Source organism: Carcharhinus amblyrhynchos, unplaced genomic scaffold (genome assembly GCF_965287045.1).
Source record: "Carcharhinus amblyrhynchos unplaced genomic scaffold, sCarAmb.v2.hapA scaffold_58, whole genome shotgun sequence".
In the NCBI taxonomy this organism is placed as follows: domain Eukaryota; kingdom Metazoa; phylum Chordata; class Chondrichthyes; order Carcharhiniformes; family Carcharhinidae; genus Carcharhinus; species Carcharhinus amblyrhynchos.
The window spans coordinates 311,768-331,991 of record NW_027649798.1 but is presented as its reverse complement, the minus strand read 5'-3'; the positions used below and the strand labels follow the sequence as shown (position 1 = coordinate 331,991).

The following is a 20,224-nucleotide window of genomic DNA, read 5'->3' as shown; positions in this document are numbered from 1 at the left end:
TGGGATGGAATATTTAAGTTATGGGGAGAGGTTGGATAGGCTTGGGTTGTTTTCATTGGAGCACAGAAAATTGAGGGGTGACCTGATTGAGGTGTAAAAGATTATGAGAGCCATAATCACAAGGAACAGTTGTTCCCCTTAGAGCAAGGGAGATAGGCAGGTAGTGCAGGAATCTCCTTGGCCATTCCCCTGCAAAACATATATATTGCTTTAGAACATAGAACATTACAGCACAGTACAGGCCCTTCGGCCCTCGATGTTGCGCCGACCAGTGGAACCAATCTAATGACCCTCTAACCTAAACTATTCCAATGTTATCCATATGCCTATCCACTGACCATTTGAACGCCCTGAAAGTTGGCGAGTCCACAACTGCTGCAGGCAGGGCATTCCACGCCCTTACTACCCTCTGAACCTACCTCCGACATCCGTCCTACAATTACCACCCCTTAATTTTAAGCTATGTCTCCTTGCACTAGCTGTCACCATCCAAGGAAAAAGGCTCTCACTGTCCACCCTATCTAATCCTCTGATCATCGTGTATGCCTCAATTAGGTCACCTCATAACCTTCTTCTCTCTAACGAAAACAACCTCAAGTCCCTCAGCCTTTCCTCACAAGACCTTCCCACCATACCAGGCAACATCCCAGTAAACCTCCTCTTCACCCTTTCTAATGCCTCCACGTCCTTCTTATAATGCGGCGACCAGAACTGTACGCAATACTCCAAGCACGGCTGCACCAGACTTTTGTACAGCTGAAACATGATCTCACGGCTCCGAAACTCAATCACTTTACCAATAAAAGCTAACACACCGTACGCCTTCTTAACAACCCTATCAACCTGTCTGCCAACTTTCAGGGATCTATGAACATGTACACCAAGATCTGCTCGTCAACACGACCAACAGTCCTTCCATTAGCCCAATACTCTGTAATCCTGTTACTCGTTCCAAAGTGAATCACCTCACACTTTTCTGCATTAAACTCCATTTGCCACCTCTCAGCCCAGCTCTGCAGCTTATCTATGTCCCTCTGCAAACTGTAACATCCATCCTCACTGTCTGCAACTCCTCCGACTTTAGTGTCATCCCCAAATTTACTAATCCATCCTTCTACACCCTCATCTAGGTCATTTATAAAAATGACAAATAGCAGTGGCCCCAAAACAGATCCCTGCGGTACACCACTTGTAACTGAACTCCAGGTTGAATATTTCCCATCAACCACCACCCTCTGTCTTCTATCAGCTAAGAAGTCTGACAACACCAGGTTTAAGTCCAACCGATTTATTTGATAGTAAACTCACAAGCTTTCGGGGCTAGTCCCTTCGTCAGGTGACGTCCCTTCATTCATCTGACGAAGGGACTAACCTTGAAAGCTTGTGAGTTTACTATCAAATAAATCGGTTGGACTTAAACCTGGTGTTGTCAGACTTTTTACTGTGTTTACCCCAGTCCAACGCTGGTATATCTACATCATGACTTCTATCAGCTAGCCAATTCCTGATCCAAACTGCTAAATCACCCTCAATCCCATGCATCCGTATTTTCTGCAGTAGCCTACCATGGGGAACCTTATCAAACGCTTTACTTAAATCCATATACAACACATCAACTGCCTTACCCTTATCCACCTCTTTGGTCACCTTCTGAAAGAACTCGATAAGGTTTGTGAGGCACGACCTACCCTTTACAAAACCGTGTTGACTATCCCTAATCAAATTATTTCTCTCTAGATGATTATAAATCCTATCCCTTATAATTCTTTCCAAAACTTTGCCCACAACAGAAGTAAGGCTCACCGGTTTATAATTCCCAGGATGGTCCCTACTCCCCTTCTTGAACAAGGGGACAACATTTGCTATCCTCCAGTCTTCCGGCACTGTACCTGTAGCCAATGACAACATGAAGATCAAAGCCAAAGGCTCTGCAATCTCCTCCCTAGCCTCCCAAATAATCCTAGGATAAATCCCATCTGGCCCAGGCGATTTATCTATTTTCATACTCTCAAGAATTGCTAACACCTCCTCCATATGTACCTCAATCCCATCTAGTCTAAAAGCCTGTATCTCAGTATTCTCCTCGACTACACTGACTCTTTCCTGCGTGAATACAGATGAAAAATATTCATTTAGTGCCTCTCCTATCTCTTCAGGCTCCATACACAACTTCCCACTACTGTCCCTAATCTTGCCCTAATCATTCTTTTATTCCTGACATGCCTATAGAAAGCTTCAGGGTTCTCCTTGATCCTATCCGCCAAAGTCTTCTCATGTCCTCTTCTAGCTCTTCTTAACTCTCTCTTTAGCTCCTTCCTGGCTAATTTGTAACTCTCCAGTGCCCTGAGCCTCCACGTCTCATCTTTACATAAGCCTCCTTCTTCCACTTCACCATAGATTCAACTTCCTTAGTACAGCACGGTTCCCTCGCTCGACCACTTCCTCCTTCCCTGACAGGTACATATTTATCAAGGACTCGCAGTAGCTGCTCCTTGAGCAAGCTCCACATTTCAAATGTTCCCAGCCCCTGCAGTTTTGTACTCCAACCTATGTATCCTAAATCTCGCCTAATAGCCTCATAATTTCCTTTCCCCCAGCTATAACTTCTCCCCTTTGGTATATACCTATCCCGTTCCATCACCTTGGGAAACCTTCCTGCACAAACTGACCCCTCTAACGTGCTTGAACTATAGCTTTTCCAATCGATATTTGTAAAGTTAAAGTCCCCCATAACAACTACCCTGTTATTCTCGCTCCTATCCAGAATCATCTTTGCAATCCATTCCTCTGCATCTCTGGAACTTTTTGGAGGCCTATAAAATACTCCCAGCAGGGTGACCTCTCCTCTCCTGTTTCTAATCTCAGCCCATACTATCTCAATAGACAGGTCCACATCAAACGTCCTTTCTGCCACCGTAATACAGTCCTTGACTAACAATGCCACGCCTCCCCCTCTTCTACCGCCTTCCCTGCTCTGACTGAAAGATCTAAACCCCAGAACCTGCAACAACCATTCCTGACGTTGCTCTATCCATTCTCCGAAATGGTCACGACATTGAAGTCCCAGGTACCAACCCAGGCTGCAAGTTAGGATCATAGAACCCTGCAGTACAGAAAGAGGCCCTTCGGCCCATCGAGTCTGCACCGAACACAATCCCACCCAGGCCCTGTCCCCATATCCCTACATATTATACCCACTAATCCCTCTAACCTCAGCATCCTTGGACACTAAGGGGCAATTTCTTAGCATAGCCAATCAACCTAACCCGCATATCTTTGGACTGTGGGAGGAAACCCATGCAAACACGAGGAGAATGTGCAAACTCCACAAAGACAGTGACCCAAGCCAAGAACCGAACCCAGGACCCTGGAGCTGTGAAGCAGCAGTGCTAACCACTGTGCTACCATGCCGCCCGCACTTATTCCGTATGCTCCTGGTGTTCACCCACCTTATTCCGTATGCTCCTAGCGTTAAAGTATACACACTTCAAACCACCCTCCTGCCTGCCAATACACTGCTGCGACCTTGAAACTTTATCCATGACCTCCCTATTCTCATCCTCCTGTACAATGGAGTCAACTGGATACACTGGATATGGTTGAGGGGAATGACCACTCCAGGGAAAGCAGCAGCACCACGGTTGGTTCTGCTGCAAAGGGGACAGGTAAAAAGTGTGCCAGTGATAGGGGATTCAATTGTAAGGGGAATAGACAGGCGTTTCTGTGGCTGCAAATGAGACTCTGGGATGGGATGTTGTCTCCCTGGTGCTCGGGTCAAGGATGTCTCAGAGCGCCTGCAGGACATTCTGAAGGGGGACGGCAAATAGCCAGTGATCGCAGTACATGTTGGTACAAACAACACAGGTGAAAAAAAAGAGATTAGGTCCTAAAAGCAGAGTACAGAGACCTAGGAAGAAAATTACGAAATCAGACCTCAAAAGGTAGTGATCTCAGGATTACTGCCGGTGCCACATGCTCGTCAGAGTAGAAATGAGAGCATATATCGGATAAACATGTGGCTGAAGAGATGGTGTCAGGGAAAGGGTTTCACATTCCTGGGATTGGGACTGGTTCTAGGGGAGGTGGGACCTGTACAAATTGGACGGGTTACACCTGGGCAGGACTGGGACTGATGTCTGAGGGGGAGTGTTTGTGAGAGTGGTTGGGGGGCATTTAAATTAGCATACCTGGGGGATGGGAACCTATGTAAGGAGTCTAAGAATGAGGAAGCAAGGACAAAATATGGGGGGAATATTCCAACTATATCAAAAATCAGGAAAAAAGTTAAAAGGAAGGGGAACTCTTCGGTGTGTGTGCTTGATCCTGGACCGGTAGACGGGCACCGCAACAGCTCGGTGACTAGCAATGCTAGCTGTGCAGATACACGGATTTGGGCCTGTGTCTGTGGGAGTTTACGCATTCTCCCTGTGGTTGCATGGGTTTCCTCCGGGCGCTCCGGTTTCCTCCCACACCCCAAAGATGTGCTCTTAGGCTGATTGGTTTTACCAAATTGACACTATTCTCCCCTGAATCTGGCTAAGTTAGGGGTTCCATTCGTAGACATGCAGGGTAGAATAGGTGTAGGGTGATGCGGCGGCACGGGCTCGCTGGGCCAAAGGGCCTGTTTCCCGTGCTGGGTTGTTCTTTGTTCTAACTCAGAAGATGTTATTAATGGAAGTGTTAAAATTCAAAAAGAATGTACAAAAGCTAGCATAAGGGCACTTTATCTGAATGCTCACAGCAATCGAAACAAAGTAAATGAGTTGACAGCACAAATCATTGCGAACGAGTATGATTTGGCGGCCATTACAGAGACATGGTTGCAGGATGGTCACGACTGGGAGTTAAATATCCAGGGGTATCAGATTGTTCTGAGGAACCAACAGGAAGGTAAGGATAGGGTAAATGCTTGAATTTATCATCAAGGAAGAAATAGCGAAACATCTGGATATAAATTGTCCCATTGGTAAGACGCAGAATGGGTTCATGTAGGGAAGGTCATGTTTGATAATTTGGTGGAATTCTTTGAGAACATTACATGTGCAGTGGACAATGGGGAACCTGTGGATGTGGTGTATCTGGATTTCCAGAAGGCATTTGACAAGGTGCTGCACCAAAGACTGCTACATAAGATAAAGGTGCATGGTGTTACGGGTAAAGCAAGAAGTGGGGTAAATGGGTGTTTTTCTGAAGACCAGTGGTGTGCCTCAGGGATCTGTGTTGGGACCGCAATTGTTTACAACTTACATAGATGATTTGGAGTTGGGGACCAAGTGTCAAAATTTGTAGATAACACTAAGGTGAGTGGCAGAGCAAAGTGTGCCGAGGATGCTAAAAGTTTGCAAAGGGATATAGATAGTCAATATAGATGATTTAGGAACTTTCAAGTAGTTATTGGATAGGCACATGGAGCACACAGAATGACAGGGAGGGGACAGCTTGATCTTGGGATTGGACATAGCTTGGCACAACATTGAGGGCTGCAGGGCTTGAACTGTGCTGTCCTGTTCTATGAGTGGGTGAGGGTCTGACAGATGGAGTACAATGTTGGTAAATGTGAGATCATCCATTTTGATAGGAATAACTGCAAAATGGACTATTATTTAAATGGTAAAAAATTCCAGCATGCTGCTGTGTAGAGGGACCTGGGTGTCCTTGTGCAGGAATCACAAGGAGTTGGTTTGTAGGTGTAGCAGGTAAATAAGAAGGCAAATGGAATTTTGTCCTTCATTGCTGGAGGGATGGAGTTTAAAAACAGTGAGGTTATGTTGCAGCTGTATAAGGTGCTGGTGAGGCCACACCTGGAGTATTGTGTACAGTTTTGGTCTCCTTACTTGAGAAAGGATATACTGGCACTGGAGGGGGTGCAGAGGAGATTCACTAGGTTGATTCTGGAGTTCAGAGGGTTGGATTATGAGGAGGGATTGAGTAGACTGGGCCTTTACTCATTGGAATTCAGAAGAATAAGGGGAGATCTTATAGAGATATATAAGATTATGAAGGGAATAGATAAGATAGAAGCAGAGAAGTTGTTTCCACTGACAAGTGAAATTAGAACTGGGGGCATAGCCTCAAAATAAGGGGAAGCAGATTTAGGACTGAGTTGAGGAGGAACTTCTTCAAAGGGTTACGAATCTGTGGAATTCCCTGCCCAGTGAAGCAGTTGAGGCTCCCTCATTGAATGTTTTTAAGGCAACGATAGGTACATTTTTGAACAGTAAAGGAATTAAGGGTTATGGTGAGCAGGCGGGTGAGTGAAGCTGAGTCCCCGAAAAGATCAGCCATGATCTTATTGAATGGCGGAGCAGGCTCGAGGGGCTGAATGGCCTACTCCTGCTGCTAGTTCTCTATGTTCTTATGTTTGTAGTTGAAGGATCAGTCACAGAGGGACATAGGTTCAAGGTGAGGGACAGGAGGTTTAGAGGGATGCGAGGAAAAGTTTTTTATCCAATGGGTGGTGACGGTCTGGAATGTGTTGCCTCAGACGGTGGTGCAGGCGAGATGCCTCAGATTGTTTGAAAAGTATCAGGATGAGCATTGGCTAATCATAACATTCAGGACAATGGGCCAAGTGCTGGCAGATGGCATTGTAGAATCATAGAACCCTACAGTACAGAAAGAGACCCTTTGGCCCATCGAGTCTGCACCGAACACAATCCCACCCAGGCCCTACCCCCATATCCCTACATATTATGCCCACTAATCCCTCTAACCTACGCATCCCTGGGCACTAAGGGGCAATTTGTTAGCATGACCAATCAACCTAACCCGCACATCTTTGGACTGTGGGAGGAAACAGGAGTACCCAGAGGAAACCCACGCAGACACGAGGAGAACGTGCAAACTCCACACAGACAGTGACTTGAGCCGGGAACTGAACCCAGGACCTTGGAGCTGTGAAGCAGCAGTGCTAACCACTGTGCTACCATGCCGCCCATTAGTGGGAGTTCAGGTGTTTCTAATGTGTCGGGCTGGATGGCCCGATGCAGTGCACGATTTTTCACTGCCACTGGGTCAATATGCTGAAACTACCTTCCAAACAGCAACGTACAAACACCACAGGGACTGCCATGGTTTAAAAATTCAGCTCCCCACCACCTTCGCAAAGGGCATTTAGGGGAAAAAAACTAGCCTCATCAACACACTACCATAGAACATAGAAAAACTACAGCACAAACAGATCCTTCTGCCCACAAGTTGTGCCGATCATTTCTCTACCTACTAGTCTTACCTATAACCCTCAATCCTATTAAATCCCATGTACTCATCCAGAAGTCTCTTAAAAGACCCCAACGAGTTCGCCTCCACCACCACCGACAGCAATCGATTCCACTCACCCATCACTCTCTGAATGGAAAACTTACCCTGACATCTTCTCTGTACCTACTTCCCAGCACCCTAAACCTGTGTCCTCTTGTGGCAGCCATTTCAGCCTTGGGAAAAAGCCTCTGAGAATCCACCCAATCAATACCTCTTAACACCTATCAGGTCACCTCTCATCCTTCGTCTCTCCAAAGAGAAAAGACTGAACTCTCTCAACCTATCCTCATAAAGCATGCCACCCAATCCAGGCAACATCCTTGTAAATCTACTCTGCACCCTTTCAATGGCTTCCACATCCTTCCTGTAATGGGGCAACCAGAACTGCGCACAGTACTCCAAGTGGGGTCTGACCAGGGTCTTATACAGCTGCAGGGTTATCTCCCGACTCCTAAACTCAATTCCTCGATTGATGAAGGCCAGTACACCATACGCCTTCTTAACCACATCCTCTACCCGCGAAGCCGATTTGAGAGTCCTCTGAACCCGGACCCCTAGATCCTTCTGATCTTCCACACTGCAAAGAGTCTTACCCTTAATATTATTATCCTTCATCCCATTTAACCTGCCAAAATGAACCACCACACATTTAACATAGAACACTAGAACACTACAGCGCAGAACAGGCCCTTCGGCCCACGATGTTGCGCCGACCAGTTAAAAAAAAACAACAATGACCCACTAACCTAAACCAATCCCTTTTCGTCCATAAACCTGTCCGCAGACCTCTTAAACGCCCCCAAACTAGGCGCATTTACAACTGCAGCAGGCAGGGCATTCCAATCCCTCACCACCCTCTGGGTAAAGAACCTACCCCTGACATCTGTCCTATAACTACCCCCCCTTAGTTTAAAGCCATAGAACATAGAACATAGAACATTACAGCGCAGAACAGGCCCTTCGGCCCACGATGTTGCGCCGACCAGTTACAAAACAATGACCCACTAACCTAAACCAATCCCTTTTTGTCCATAAACCTATCCACGGATCTCTTAAACGCCCCCAAACTAGGCGCATTTACAACTGCAGCAGGCAGGGCATTCCAATCCCTCACCACCCTCTGGGTAAAGAACCTACCCATGACATCCGTCCTATAACTACCACCCCTTAATTTAAAGCCATGCCCCCTCGTGCTAGATTTCTCCATCAGAGGAAAAAGGGTTGAAGTCCATCTGCCACTTCTCTGCCCAATTTTACATCCTATCAATGTCTCACTGTAACTTCTGACATCCCTCCAGACTATCCACAACACCTCCAACCTTCATGTCATCGGCAAACTTACCAACTAATTCCTCCACTTCCTCATCCAGGTCATTTATAAAAATTACAAACAGCAAGGGTCCCAGAACAGATCCCTGGGTCACTCCACTGGTGTCCAACCTCCATGCAGAAAAAGACCCATCTACAACCACTCTCTGCCTTCTGTGGGCAAGCCAGCTCCAGATCCACAAAGCAACGTCCCCTTGGACCCCATGCCCCCTCACTTTCTCAATAAGTCTTGCATGGGGAACCTTATCGAACGCCTTGCTGAAGTCCAGATAAACCACATCTACCGGTCTTCCTACATCAATGAGTTTAGTCACATTTTCAAAAAACTCAACCAGGCTCGTAAGGCACGGTCTGCCATTGACAAAGCCATGCTGATTATTTTTGATCATACTATAATTCTCCAAATGTTCATAAATCCTGTCTCTCAGGATTTTTCCAACAACTTACCAACCACTGAGGTTAGGCTCACCAGTCGATAATTTCCTGGGCTATCTCTATTCCCTTTCTTGAATATAGGAACCACATCCGCAATCCTCCGGAACCTCTCCCCTCTCCATCGATGACGCAAAGATCATTGCCAGAGGCTCAGCAATCACTTCCCTCACCTCCACAGTAACCTGGGGTACATCCCAGCTGGTCCTGGCAACTTATCTATCTTGATGCTATTCAAAAGCTCCAACACATCCTCCTTCTTAATGTCCACACACTCAAGCTTTTCAGTCCACCGCAAGCCTGCACTACAACCACCAAGATCCTTTTTCACTGTGAATACCGAAGTAAAATATTCATTGAGCACCTCTGCTATTTCTACCAGTTCTATACAAACTTTCCCACCGTCACATTTTATAGGTCCTATTCCTTTGTATCTCTTCATATATTTTTAGAACACGTTAGGGTTTTCCTTAATCTTACCTGCCAAGACCTTCTCATGAACCCTTCTGGCTTTCCTAATTTCCTTCCTAAATTCCTTCCTATAAGCTGCGTACTCTTCTAGATCCCTAATATTCCCTAGTTCCCTGAACCTTTTGTTCGCTTTTCTTTCCTTTTTCACAAGGCTGGCTACAACTTTCATCCATCACGGTTCGTGTAACCTACCAAAACCTCCCTGTCTCATCAGAACGTTGTCGTGCAGAACTCCAGACAAACATTCCTTGAAAATGTGCCACCTTACTTCAGTACATTTCCGCGAGAATACCTCCTTCCAACTTATGCCTCTAATTTCCTACCTGATGGCTTCATAATTCCCTTTCATAACTCCAGATAAACACTTTCCTACCTTGTCTGATCCTATCTCTCTCCAATGCTAGTGAAAGGAGATAGAGTTATGATCACTATCCCCAAAATGGTCTCCCACTGAGAGATCTGACACCTGTCCTGGTTCATTAGCCAGCACCAGGTCAAGTACAGCCTCTCCTCTCGTAGGCTCATCCACGTAGTGTGTCAGCAAACCCTCCTGAACACACCTAACAAACTCCTCCCCATCCAAACCCCTTACCCTAGGGATACTCCAGTCGATATTTGGGAAATTAAAGTCTCCCATCACGACAACTCTGTTATTACGACATCTCTCCAGGATCTGTTTCCCTATCTGCTCCTCAATATCCCTGTTATTATTGGGTGGCCTATAGAAAACATCCAGCAAAGTTATCGACCCTTTGCTGTTCCTAACCTCCACCCACAGAGACTCCGTAGACAGTCTCTCCACGGCGTCTACCTTCTCCTACAGCCGTGACATTATCCCTGATCAACAGAGCCACTCTGCCACCTCTTTTGCCTCCCTCCCTGTCCCTCTTGAAACATCTGAAACCCGGCACTTGAAGTATCCAGTCCTGTCCCTGAGACATCCAAGTCTCTGTAATGGCCACCACATCACATTCCCACGCAGTGATCCATGCTCTAAGCTCATCCATTTTGTTCACTACACTCCTAGCGTTAAAATAGACACATCTCAAACCTTCGGTCTGAGCGCTCCCCTTCTCCATCACCTGTCTATCCTCCCTCTTAAACTGTCGACAATCCCTCTCTATTTGCAAGCTAACCTCCTAGCTCCTAGTCACTTCATTTCGATTCCCTTCCGCCAACCATTGTAGTTTAAAGTCTCCCCAGTAGTCCTAGCCAACCTTCCTGCCAGGATATTGGTCCCCCTGGAATTCAAGTGCCACCTGTCCTTTTTGTACTGGATCATTGGGACCTAAAGAGGTCCCAATGATCCAGGAACCTGAATCCCTGCCCCCTGCTCCAATCCCTCAGCCATGCATTCATCCTCCATTTCATTCCATTCCTGCTCTCACTTTCTCGTGGCAACTATCCTTGAGATGGCATGGACAAGATGGGCTGAATGGCCTCCTTCCCAGTTGTAAGTTTTCTATGTCTCTATGCTAATGCACACACTGATCTTACTCATTGTGATCTGAATGTCCAGGTATCAATTACCTCATGGATCCGATCATGAAGGGCTGTGCTAACTGGACCACAATGGCTCCACTTCCCAGCTGATGACAGGTGTAACCAGAATCCCAGTCATAGTTCTTTGTATCTCCATTTAAGAGAGCATTCCGAGTGCGACTCACTCCTTCTGTCACTGTGGCACTTGCACCAACTGTGGCCATGTTTTCTGTGGGAACTGAAGCATCATTTGTGTTAAATATTTTAAACACAGGGAAAGGTCAAAGCAAAGAATAAATGGAATAAAACTACAACAAGCTGGAAGTTTCGGTAAGGAGGACACAGGAACTTTGTCTTTTTAAACTTTTTCTCCCTATGCGAATTGGTTTTTGCTATATGACTGGGGTAGACACTAGCAATTTGCTGAGCATCTGGTAAGTCATTGATGTGTTTTTTTTTAACTACAACACAAACAGCCCTTCGGCCCACAAGTTGCGCTGATCTTATCTCTACCTACTAGGTTAACCTATAACCCCCAATCCTATTAAATCCTGTGTACTCATCGCAAAAACCCAGCCTGCAGGTGCAGCAGGTTGTCAGGAAGGTGAATGGGATGCTGGCCTTCATAGCGAGGGGGATTGAATATAAAAGTAGGGAGGTCTTGCTGCAACTGTACAGGGCACTGGTGAGGCTGCAGCTGGAGTACTGTGTGCAGTTCTGGGCGCCGCACTTACGCAAGGATATTTTGGCCTTGGAGGGAGTGCAGAGGAGGTTTACTAGGCTGATGCCGGAGTTGAGGGGGTTGAACTATGAAGGGAGGCTGAATAAACTAGGCTTGTACTCGTTAGGGTTTAGAAGAATGAGGGGAGATCTCATTGAGACGTATAAGATGTTGAATGGGATGGATAGGATAGAGGTGGAGAGGCTCTTCCCGCTCAGAAAGGACAGTAGGACTAGAGGGCACAGCCTCAAGATAAAGGGGGGGTGGTTTAGAACGGAGTTGAGGAGGAACTTCTTCACTCAAAGGGTGGTGAATCTCTGGAATTCTCTGCCCGTTGAAGTGGTGGAGGCTGCCTCGCTCAATATTTTTAAGACGCGGGTTGATAGGTTTTTGATAGACAAGGGGATTAAGGGTTATGGGGAGAGGGCGGGAATGTGGAACTGAGACATGACAGATCAGCCATGATCGTATTGAATGGCGGGGCAGGCTCGAAGGGCTAGATGGCCTACTCCTGCTCCTATTTCTTATGTTCATCCAGAAGTCTCTTAAAAGACCTTATCGAATTTGCCTCCGCCACTACCAACGGCAGCCAATTCCACTCACTCACCACCCTCCGAGTGAAAAACTTACCCCTGACATCTCCTCTGTACCTACTCCCCAGCACCTTAAACCTGTGTCCTCTCGTAGCAACCATTTCAGCCCTGGTAAAAAGCCTCTGAGAATCCACCCGATTTATACCTTTTATCAAATTATACACCTCTATCAGGTCACCTCTCGTTCTTCGTCTCTCTAAGGAGAAAAGATCGAGCTCTCTCAATCTATCCTCATAAGGCATGCCACCCAATCCAGGCAACATCCTTGTAAACCTCCTCTGCACTCTTTCAATGGCTTCCACATCCTTCCTGTAATGAGGCGACCAGAACTGAGCACAGTACTCCAAGTGGGGTCTGACCAGGGTCTTATACAGCTGCAGCATTATCTCCTGACTCCTAAACTCAATCCCTCAATTGATGAAGGCCAGTACACCACATGCCTTCTTAACCACATCCTCTACCTGCGATTTAAGAGTCCTATGAATCCGCACCCCGAGATCCTTCTGATCTTCCACATTGCTAAGAGTCTTACCCTTAATATTATATTCCTTCATCCCATTTGACCTGTCAAAATGTACCATTACACATTCATCCAGGTTGAAGTCCATCTGCCACTTCTCTGCTCAGTCTTACATCCTATCTATGTCAAGCTGCAACTTCTGACATCCCTCCAGACTATCCACAACACCTCCGACCTTCGTGTCATCGGCAAACTTACAAACCCATCCCTCCACTTCGTCATCCAGGTCATTTATAAAAATCACAAACAGCAAAGGTCCCAGAACAGATCCCTGGGGCACTCCACTGGTGACCAACCTCCATGCAGAAAAAGACCCATCTACAACCACTCTTTGCTTTCTGTGGGCAAGCCAGTTCTGGATCCACAAAGCAACGTCCCCTTGGATCCCATGCCCCCTCACTTTCTCAATAAGTCTTGCATGGGGGATGTTATCGAATGCCTTGCTGGAGTCCATATGAACCACATCCACTGCTCTTACTTCGTCAATGTGTTTAGTCACATTTTCAAAAAACTCAACCAGGCTCATAAGACACGATCTGCCTTTAACAAAGCTGTGCTGACTACTTTTGATCATGCTATGTTTCTCTAAATGTTCATAAATCCTGTCTCTCAGGATCTTTTCCATCAACTTACCAACCACTGATGTTAGACTCACCAGTCGATAATTTCCTGGGCTATCTCTATTCCCTTTCTTGAATATAGGAACCACATCCGCAATCCTCCAATCCTCCGGAACCTCTCCTGTCTCCGTCGATGATGTAAAGATCATCGCCAGAGGCTCAGCAATCTCTTCCCTCGCCTCCCACAGTAACCTGAGGTACATCCCAGCTGGTCCTGGCAACTTATCTAACTTGATGCTTTTCAAAAGCTCCAACACATCCTCTTTCTTAATGTCCACACACTCAAGCTTTTCAGTCCACCGCAAGCCTGCACTACAACCACCAAGATCCTTTTCCACTGTGAATACCAAAGTAAAGTATTCATTGAGCACCTCTGCTATTTCTACTGGTTCTATACAAACTTTCCCACTGTCACATTTATTCTATTCCTCAAGTTCAAAAAGAATATAAACTGGTGGTAAATTTTCCAATCGTGGTACGACGACACAGTGGTTAGCACTGCTACTTCAGAGTGCCAGGGGCCCAGGTTTGATTCTGGCCTCGGGTGACTGTGTGTAGATTGCATGTTCTCCCCGTGTCAGCGTGGATTTCCTCTAGGTGCTCCAGTTTCCTCCCACAGTCCGAAAGATGTGCAGGTCAGGTGGACTGGCCACGCTAAATGCTCCCTCAGTATCAGGGAGACTAGCATAGTAAATATATAGGGTTATGGGGATAGGGCTGGTTGGGATTGTTGTCGATGCAGGCTCGATGGGCCAAATGGCCTTTTTCTGTATTGTAGGGATTCTAAGGTTAATAAAATATGTAAACAAAATGAAAATAATTAATTCAGTAGAATAATCGAAGCAATGAATAAAAGCACATTAAGGATTGCAGGAGAGGTGATGTGTTATAGTTGCAGCATGTGGGTGCTCCTATACTAGTGCAATCCACAACAAATGCAGGTGTTTCCAGTTGAGGAGTTTCAGCTCATCGCTGAGCTGGAGGCTGAACTATAAACACTGCGACACGTCAGGCATGGCAAAATTTACCTGGATTCTTTGTACAAGAGGCAGTCCATATGAATGTAAAGCATAGGAGAAGAAGTAGGGCTTTCGGCCCATTGAGTCTGCTCTGTCATTCAATGAGATCATGACTGATCTGATCCACTCCTCAACTCCACTTTCCCACTTCATCCACATAGCCCTCGATTCCCTTACTGATTAAAAATTTGTCTATCTCAGGTTTGAACATACAAGATTATGAGAGACATGGACAGATTGGGTAAAGAGCAGCTGTTCCCCTAGTTGAAGGGTCAGTCATGAGGGGACATAGGTTTGAGATGAGGGGTGGGAGCTCTAGAGGGATGTGAAAAAAAAACCTTTTTACTCAGCAGGAGGTGACGTTCTGGAATGCGCTGCCTGGGAGGGTGGTAGAGACAGGATGCCTCACATCCTTTAAAAAGTACCTGGATGAGCACTTGGCTTGTTATAATATTCAGGTCAAGTGCTGGCAGATGGGATTAGGTGGGAGTTCAGGTGTTTCTAATGTGTTGGTGCCGAGTCGATGGGCTGGATAGCCTCTTCTGCACTGTGTGAATTCTATGATTCTCTAACCCAGCCTCTACAGCCCTCTGCGATAAAGAATTCCGCAGATTCACTACCTTTTGAGAGAAGAAATCCCTCCTCATCTCTACCTTAAATGGGCGACCCCTTACTCTGGGATAACGCTCTCTGGTCCTAGACTCTCCCACAAAGGGAAACAAACTTTCAGCATCTACCCTGTTAAGCTTCCTGAGAATCCTATATGTCCATTAAGGTTGCCTCTCATTCTGTTAAACTCAAATGACTACAGACCCAACCTACTAAACCTCTCCTCACAGGAAAATCCCATCATACGTGGGATCGACCCAGTGAACCTTCTCTGGAACACTTCCAACGCCAGTTTCTTTGATCTTTGATCTTTCCTTAGACAAGGAAACTATAGTTTCTACGTGTGACTGAAACAATTCACAGGATTTCGCAGGATGCTCTAATAGGTGCCTTGTATAGTTTTTAACAAGCTTTCTCTATTTTTACACTCCATCCCTTCTGAAAATAACAGCTAAAATTCCATTTGTCTTCCTTATTACACGCTGGACTTGCATGCTAACTTTATATGATTTATGCACAAGGATCCCAAAATCTCTCTGTGCTTTCTGCAGTCTATATCTATTTAAATAATATTCGCCAAATTAACTGGAATCACCTTAGTGTGAAAGAATTAATTTTTAAAGTGCATTCCGCAGAGCTCTTTGTCCCACTACGTAGACAGTCCCACTCAGGACCGGACAGACCTAGACCTAACTCTAGGGAAGTGGTCAAAGTGTCAGTGGATGAGCGTTTTGAGGATACTGACCATAACACAAAGTAATTCTCGAAAGGGATAAAGAGAGTCCAGAAAGCAAGAGTCTGAATTGGGGAAGGCTGATTTCAATATCATTACACAGGATCCGGTAAGTGAAGATTGGGAGCAGCTACCAGCAGGTAAACCTACATTTGGAATGTGGGAGTTTGTTAAAAGTGGAAGGAGTTGAAGCCCTCCAGCAATAAATGGGAGGAACAGCATCCGGTAGAGGCAGCAAGCAGAAGGTCTGGTGTCAAGATGTAGTTAAGCCCGAAACGTTCCATTAGTGTTTCCCCCACTCCATTTCCTCTAACAAAAAAAAGGGCACTGTGAGGAGGTAAAAGCGAGGTGTTGACTTGCCCTACAGCAGTAGTAGAGGACACAAGGGAAACAGTTGATTGTCAAAGAGACAGGTAAAGGTCAGAGTATAAATACTTTACTTCGGGGATTCAGAGCCTACACTCCGGGTGACGGTAAGAGTATAAAGGGAATAGATAGAGTCAACAGTGGTAGGCTTTTCCCTAGATTGGGGACAATTACGAGCGGTCACGATCTAAGGGTGAGGGGGGAAAAGTATAATTTGGATACGAGAGGAAGGTTTTTCACGCAGAGGGTCGTGGGGGTATGGAACGCGCTACCGAGTAGGGTGGTGGAGGCAGGCACGTTGGACTTGTTTAAGGTTTACTTAGATAGACACATGAGCGAAACAAGGATGGAGGGTTATAGTAGAGTGTATTAAATAGGGTCAGAGCCTTGGGACAACACCGGAAATGTAGAATTACATGTTAACGTTTTGTCTTTTTATTCCACAGGTGTCGGTCCACCTTGTTGTCAAATGAGGGGCATGCACACGGTGGGTCGTGCATGGGCTGCTCTTGGAGGTTCCTGGAGTGGCCTAGTACTTCGTGTCGGTGTGTGTGCTTAATCCTGGACCAGTAGACGGGCGCCACAACAGCTCAGTGACTATCACTGCTAGCTGTGCAGATACATGGATTTGGGCCTGTGTCTGTGGGAGTTTGCGCATTCTCCCCGTGGTTGTGTGGGTTTCCTCCGGGCGCTCCGGTTTCCTCCCACACCCCAAAGATGAGCTCTTAGGCTGATTGGTGTACCAAATTGACACTATTCTCCCCTGAATCTGGCTACATTAGGGGTTCCACTCACATACACACAGGGCAGGGTAGATGTAGGAAGATGCGGTGGCGTGGGCTCGTTGGGCCGAAGGGCCTGTTTCCCGTGCTGGGTTGTTCTTTGTTAAATACTTTACCCCGGGGATTCGGAGCCTACATTCCGGGTGACGGTAAGAGTATAAATACTTTACCCCGGGGATTCGCGGCCTACATTCCGGGTAACTATAAGACTTTGTTTCATACATTGAAAAAACCGGTAAAGTTATGTCACAGGGGACTGTGGCCTGACTGAACTTAGAAGACAGATGGTGGTGGTTGATGGGAAATATTTAACCTGGAGTTCAGTTACAAGTGGTGTACCTCAGGGATCTGTTTTGGGGCCACTGCTGTTTGTCATTTTTATAAATGACCTAGATGAGGGTGAAAAAGGATGGGTTAGTAAATTTGCTGATGACACCAAAGTCGGAGGAGTTGTAGACAGTGAGGATGGATGTTTCAGTTTGCAGAGGGACATCGATAAGCTGCAGAGCTGGGCCGAGAGGTGGCAAATGGAGTTTAATACGGAAAAGTGTGAGGTGATTCACTTTGGTAAGAGTAACAGGACTACAGAATATAGGGCTAATGGAAGGACTCTTAGTAGTGTTGACGAGCAGAGAGATCTCGGGGTACATGTGCATAGCTCCCTGAAAGTTGGCACCCAGGTTGATAAGGTTGTTAAGGCGTACGGTGTGTTAGCTTTTATTGGTAGAGGGATTGAATTTCGGAGCCATGAGGTCATGTTACAACTGTACAAAACTCTGGTGCGGCCGCACTTGGAGTATTGCGTACAGTTCTGGTCGCCGCATTATAAGAAAGATGTGGAGGCATTGGAAAGGGTGCAGAGGAGATTTACCAGGATGTTGCCTGGTATGGTGGGAAGGTCTTACGAGGAAAGGCTGAGGGACTTGAGGTTATTTTCGTTAGAAAGAAGAAGGTTACGAGGTGACCTGATTGAGGCATACAAGATGATCAAAGGATTGGATAGGGTGGACAGTGAGAGTCTTTTACCTCGGATGGTGATGGCTAACATGAGGGACCATAGCTTCAAATTAAGGGGTGGTAATTATAGGATGGATGTCAGAGATAGGTTCTTTACTCAGAGGGTGGTAAGGGAGTGGAATGCCCTGCCTGCAGCAGTTGTGGACTTACCAACTTTAAGGGCGTTCAGATGGTAAGTGGATAGGCATATGGATAACATTGGAATAGTTTAGGTTAGAGGGTCATTAGATTGGTTCCACTGATCGGCGCAACATCGAGGGCTGAAGGGCCTGTACTGCACTGGAATGTTCTATGTTCTAACATCCGAATTATACCTCGACCCCCTCACCCTAAGCTCGTGGCCCCTCGCAATGTGTGTTTCCAATCTAGGAAAAAGCTTACCACTATTTACTCTATCTATATCCTTCATAATCTTATATACCTCTATTACATCTCCCCTCAGTCTCCGTCTTTCTAGGGAAAACTGCCCCAATTTGCCCAATCTTTCCTCATACCCCAGTCCTTCCATACCAGACAGCATCCCGGTAAACCTCCTCTGCACTCTCTCCAGAGTCTCCACGTCCTTCCGGTAGTAAGGCGACCAGAAGTGGATGCAGTACTCCAAATGCAGCCTAACCAACGTTCTATACAACTGCAACATTAGACGGCAGCTCTTGTACTCTATACCCCTCCCTATAAAGGCTAACATACCATAAGCTTTCTTCACAACCTTCTCCACCTGTACAGCCACCTTCAAAGACTTGTGCACTTGCACCCCCAGGTCCCTCTGCGTTTCTATACTCTTAATAGGTCTACCCTTTATCATATAACTCACAAGATGCGTGGGTTCTGTGAGGCTTCCAGCGTCTCAGATGACTATGTCAGCAGGAAGCCGCTAGAAGGGGCCAGCAGTCAGTGCAGGAATTGCTTGTAGTCGTCCCCCTCTTTAACAGGTATACCATTTTGGATACTGTTGGGTGGCCTTTCAGGGGGAAACAACAACAGCCAGGGCAATGGCACCACGGCTGGTTCTGCTGTTCAGCAGGGAGGACCAAGGTGCAGAACAGCGATAGTTATAAGGGATTCTATAGTCAGGAGTGCAGATAGATGTTTCTGTGGCTGGGAAAGAGACTCTAGAAGGGTACGTTGCTTCCTTGGTGCCAGGGTCCAGGATGTCTCTGAACGGGCAGAAAACATTCTGAAGGGAGAAGGTGAACAGCCAGAGGTTGTGGTACATATTGGCACTAACAACATAGGCAGGAAGAATGACAAAGTCCTGCAAGGAGAGTTCAGGGAGTTAGGTAGAAAGTTAAAAGACAGGGCCTCTAGGGTCGTAATTTTAGGATGACTCCCTGTACCACCTGCCAGTATGACTAGGAATAGGAAGATAGTGCAGCTCAATATGTGGCTAAACAACTGGTGTAGGAGGGAGGGTTTCAGACATTTGGACCACTGGGATTTCTTCTGGGACAGATGGGACCTGTACAAGAAGGACAGGTTTCACCTAAACTGGACAGGCACAAATATCCTGGCAGATAGATTGCTGGAGCCACTCGGGAGGGTTTAAACTAGTATGACAAGGGGGGGTGGCAATCAGAGCAACAGGTCAGCAGGAGAAATAACTAAGCGAGAGCGATGTACCAAGGCTGTAAGATTAAGAGGAAGAGCAGGCAGAGAGTAGTTGTTGAACACAGCGGGACTGGTGGTCTGAAGTGCATTTGTTTCAATGTGAGGAGTGTAACAAGTAAGACACAGGAAACTTAGAGCTTGGATTAGTAATTGGAACTATGATGTTGTTGCTATTACAGAGACTTAGTTGAAAGAGGGACATGATTGGCAGCTGAATATTCCAGGCAGATAGAGCGGCATGTAAAAGAGGTGGGGGAGTTGCGCTACTGGTTAAGGAGAATATCACAGCTGTACTCCGGGAGGACACCTCGGAGGGCTCATATAGTGAGGCAATGTGGGTAGAGCTCAGGAACGGGAAGGGCGCAGTCACAAAGTTGGGGTTTATTACAGGCCTCCCAACAGCCAGCGGGAGTAGAGGAACAGATATGCAGACAGATTTTGGAACGATGCAATAACAACAGGGTTGTTTTTGTGGTGGGAGATTTTAACTTCCTCTATATTGACTGGGACTCACTTAGTGCTGGGGGGTGGATGGGTAGAGTTTGTAAGGAGAGTCTAGGAGGGCTTCTTGAAACAGTATGTAAATCGCCCAACTCAGGAGGAGCCATATTAGACCTGGTATTGGAGCATGAACCCAGCCAGAAGATCGAGGTTTCTGTAGA

At 46.4% G+C, this 20,224-nt stretch overlaps 1 protein-coding gene across 1 annotated transcript in view; it reads right to left on the bottom strand.

The window, feature by feature from the left end:
* Positions 1-20,224, bottom strand: part of btbd9 (BTB (POZ) domain containing 9) — a 226,368-nt gene that overhangs the window by 40,591 nt on the left and 165,553 nt on the right. The window contains exon 8 of the mRNA XM_080182504.1: positions 11,023-11,212. Coding sequence (XP_080038630.1) covers positions 11,023-11,212 — 190 coding nt within the window. The remainder of the gene's footprint in view (positions 1-11,022; positions 11,213-20,224) is intronic.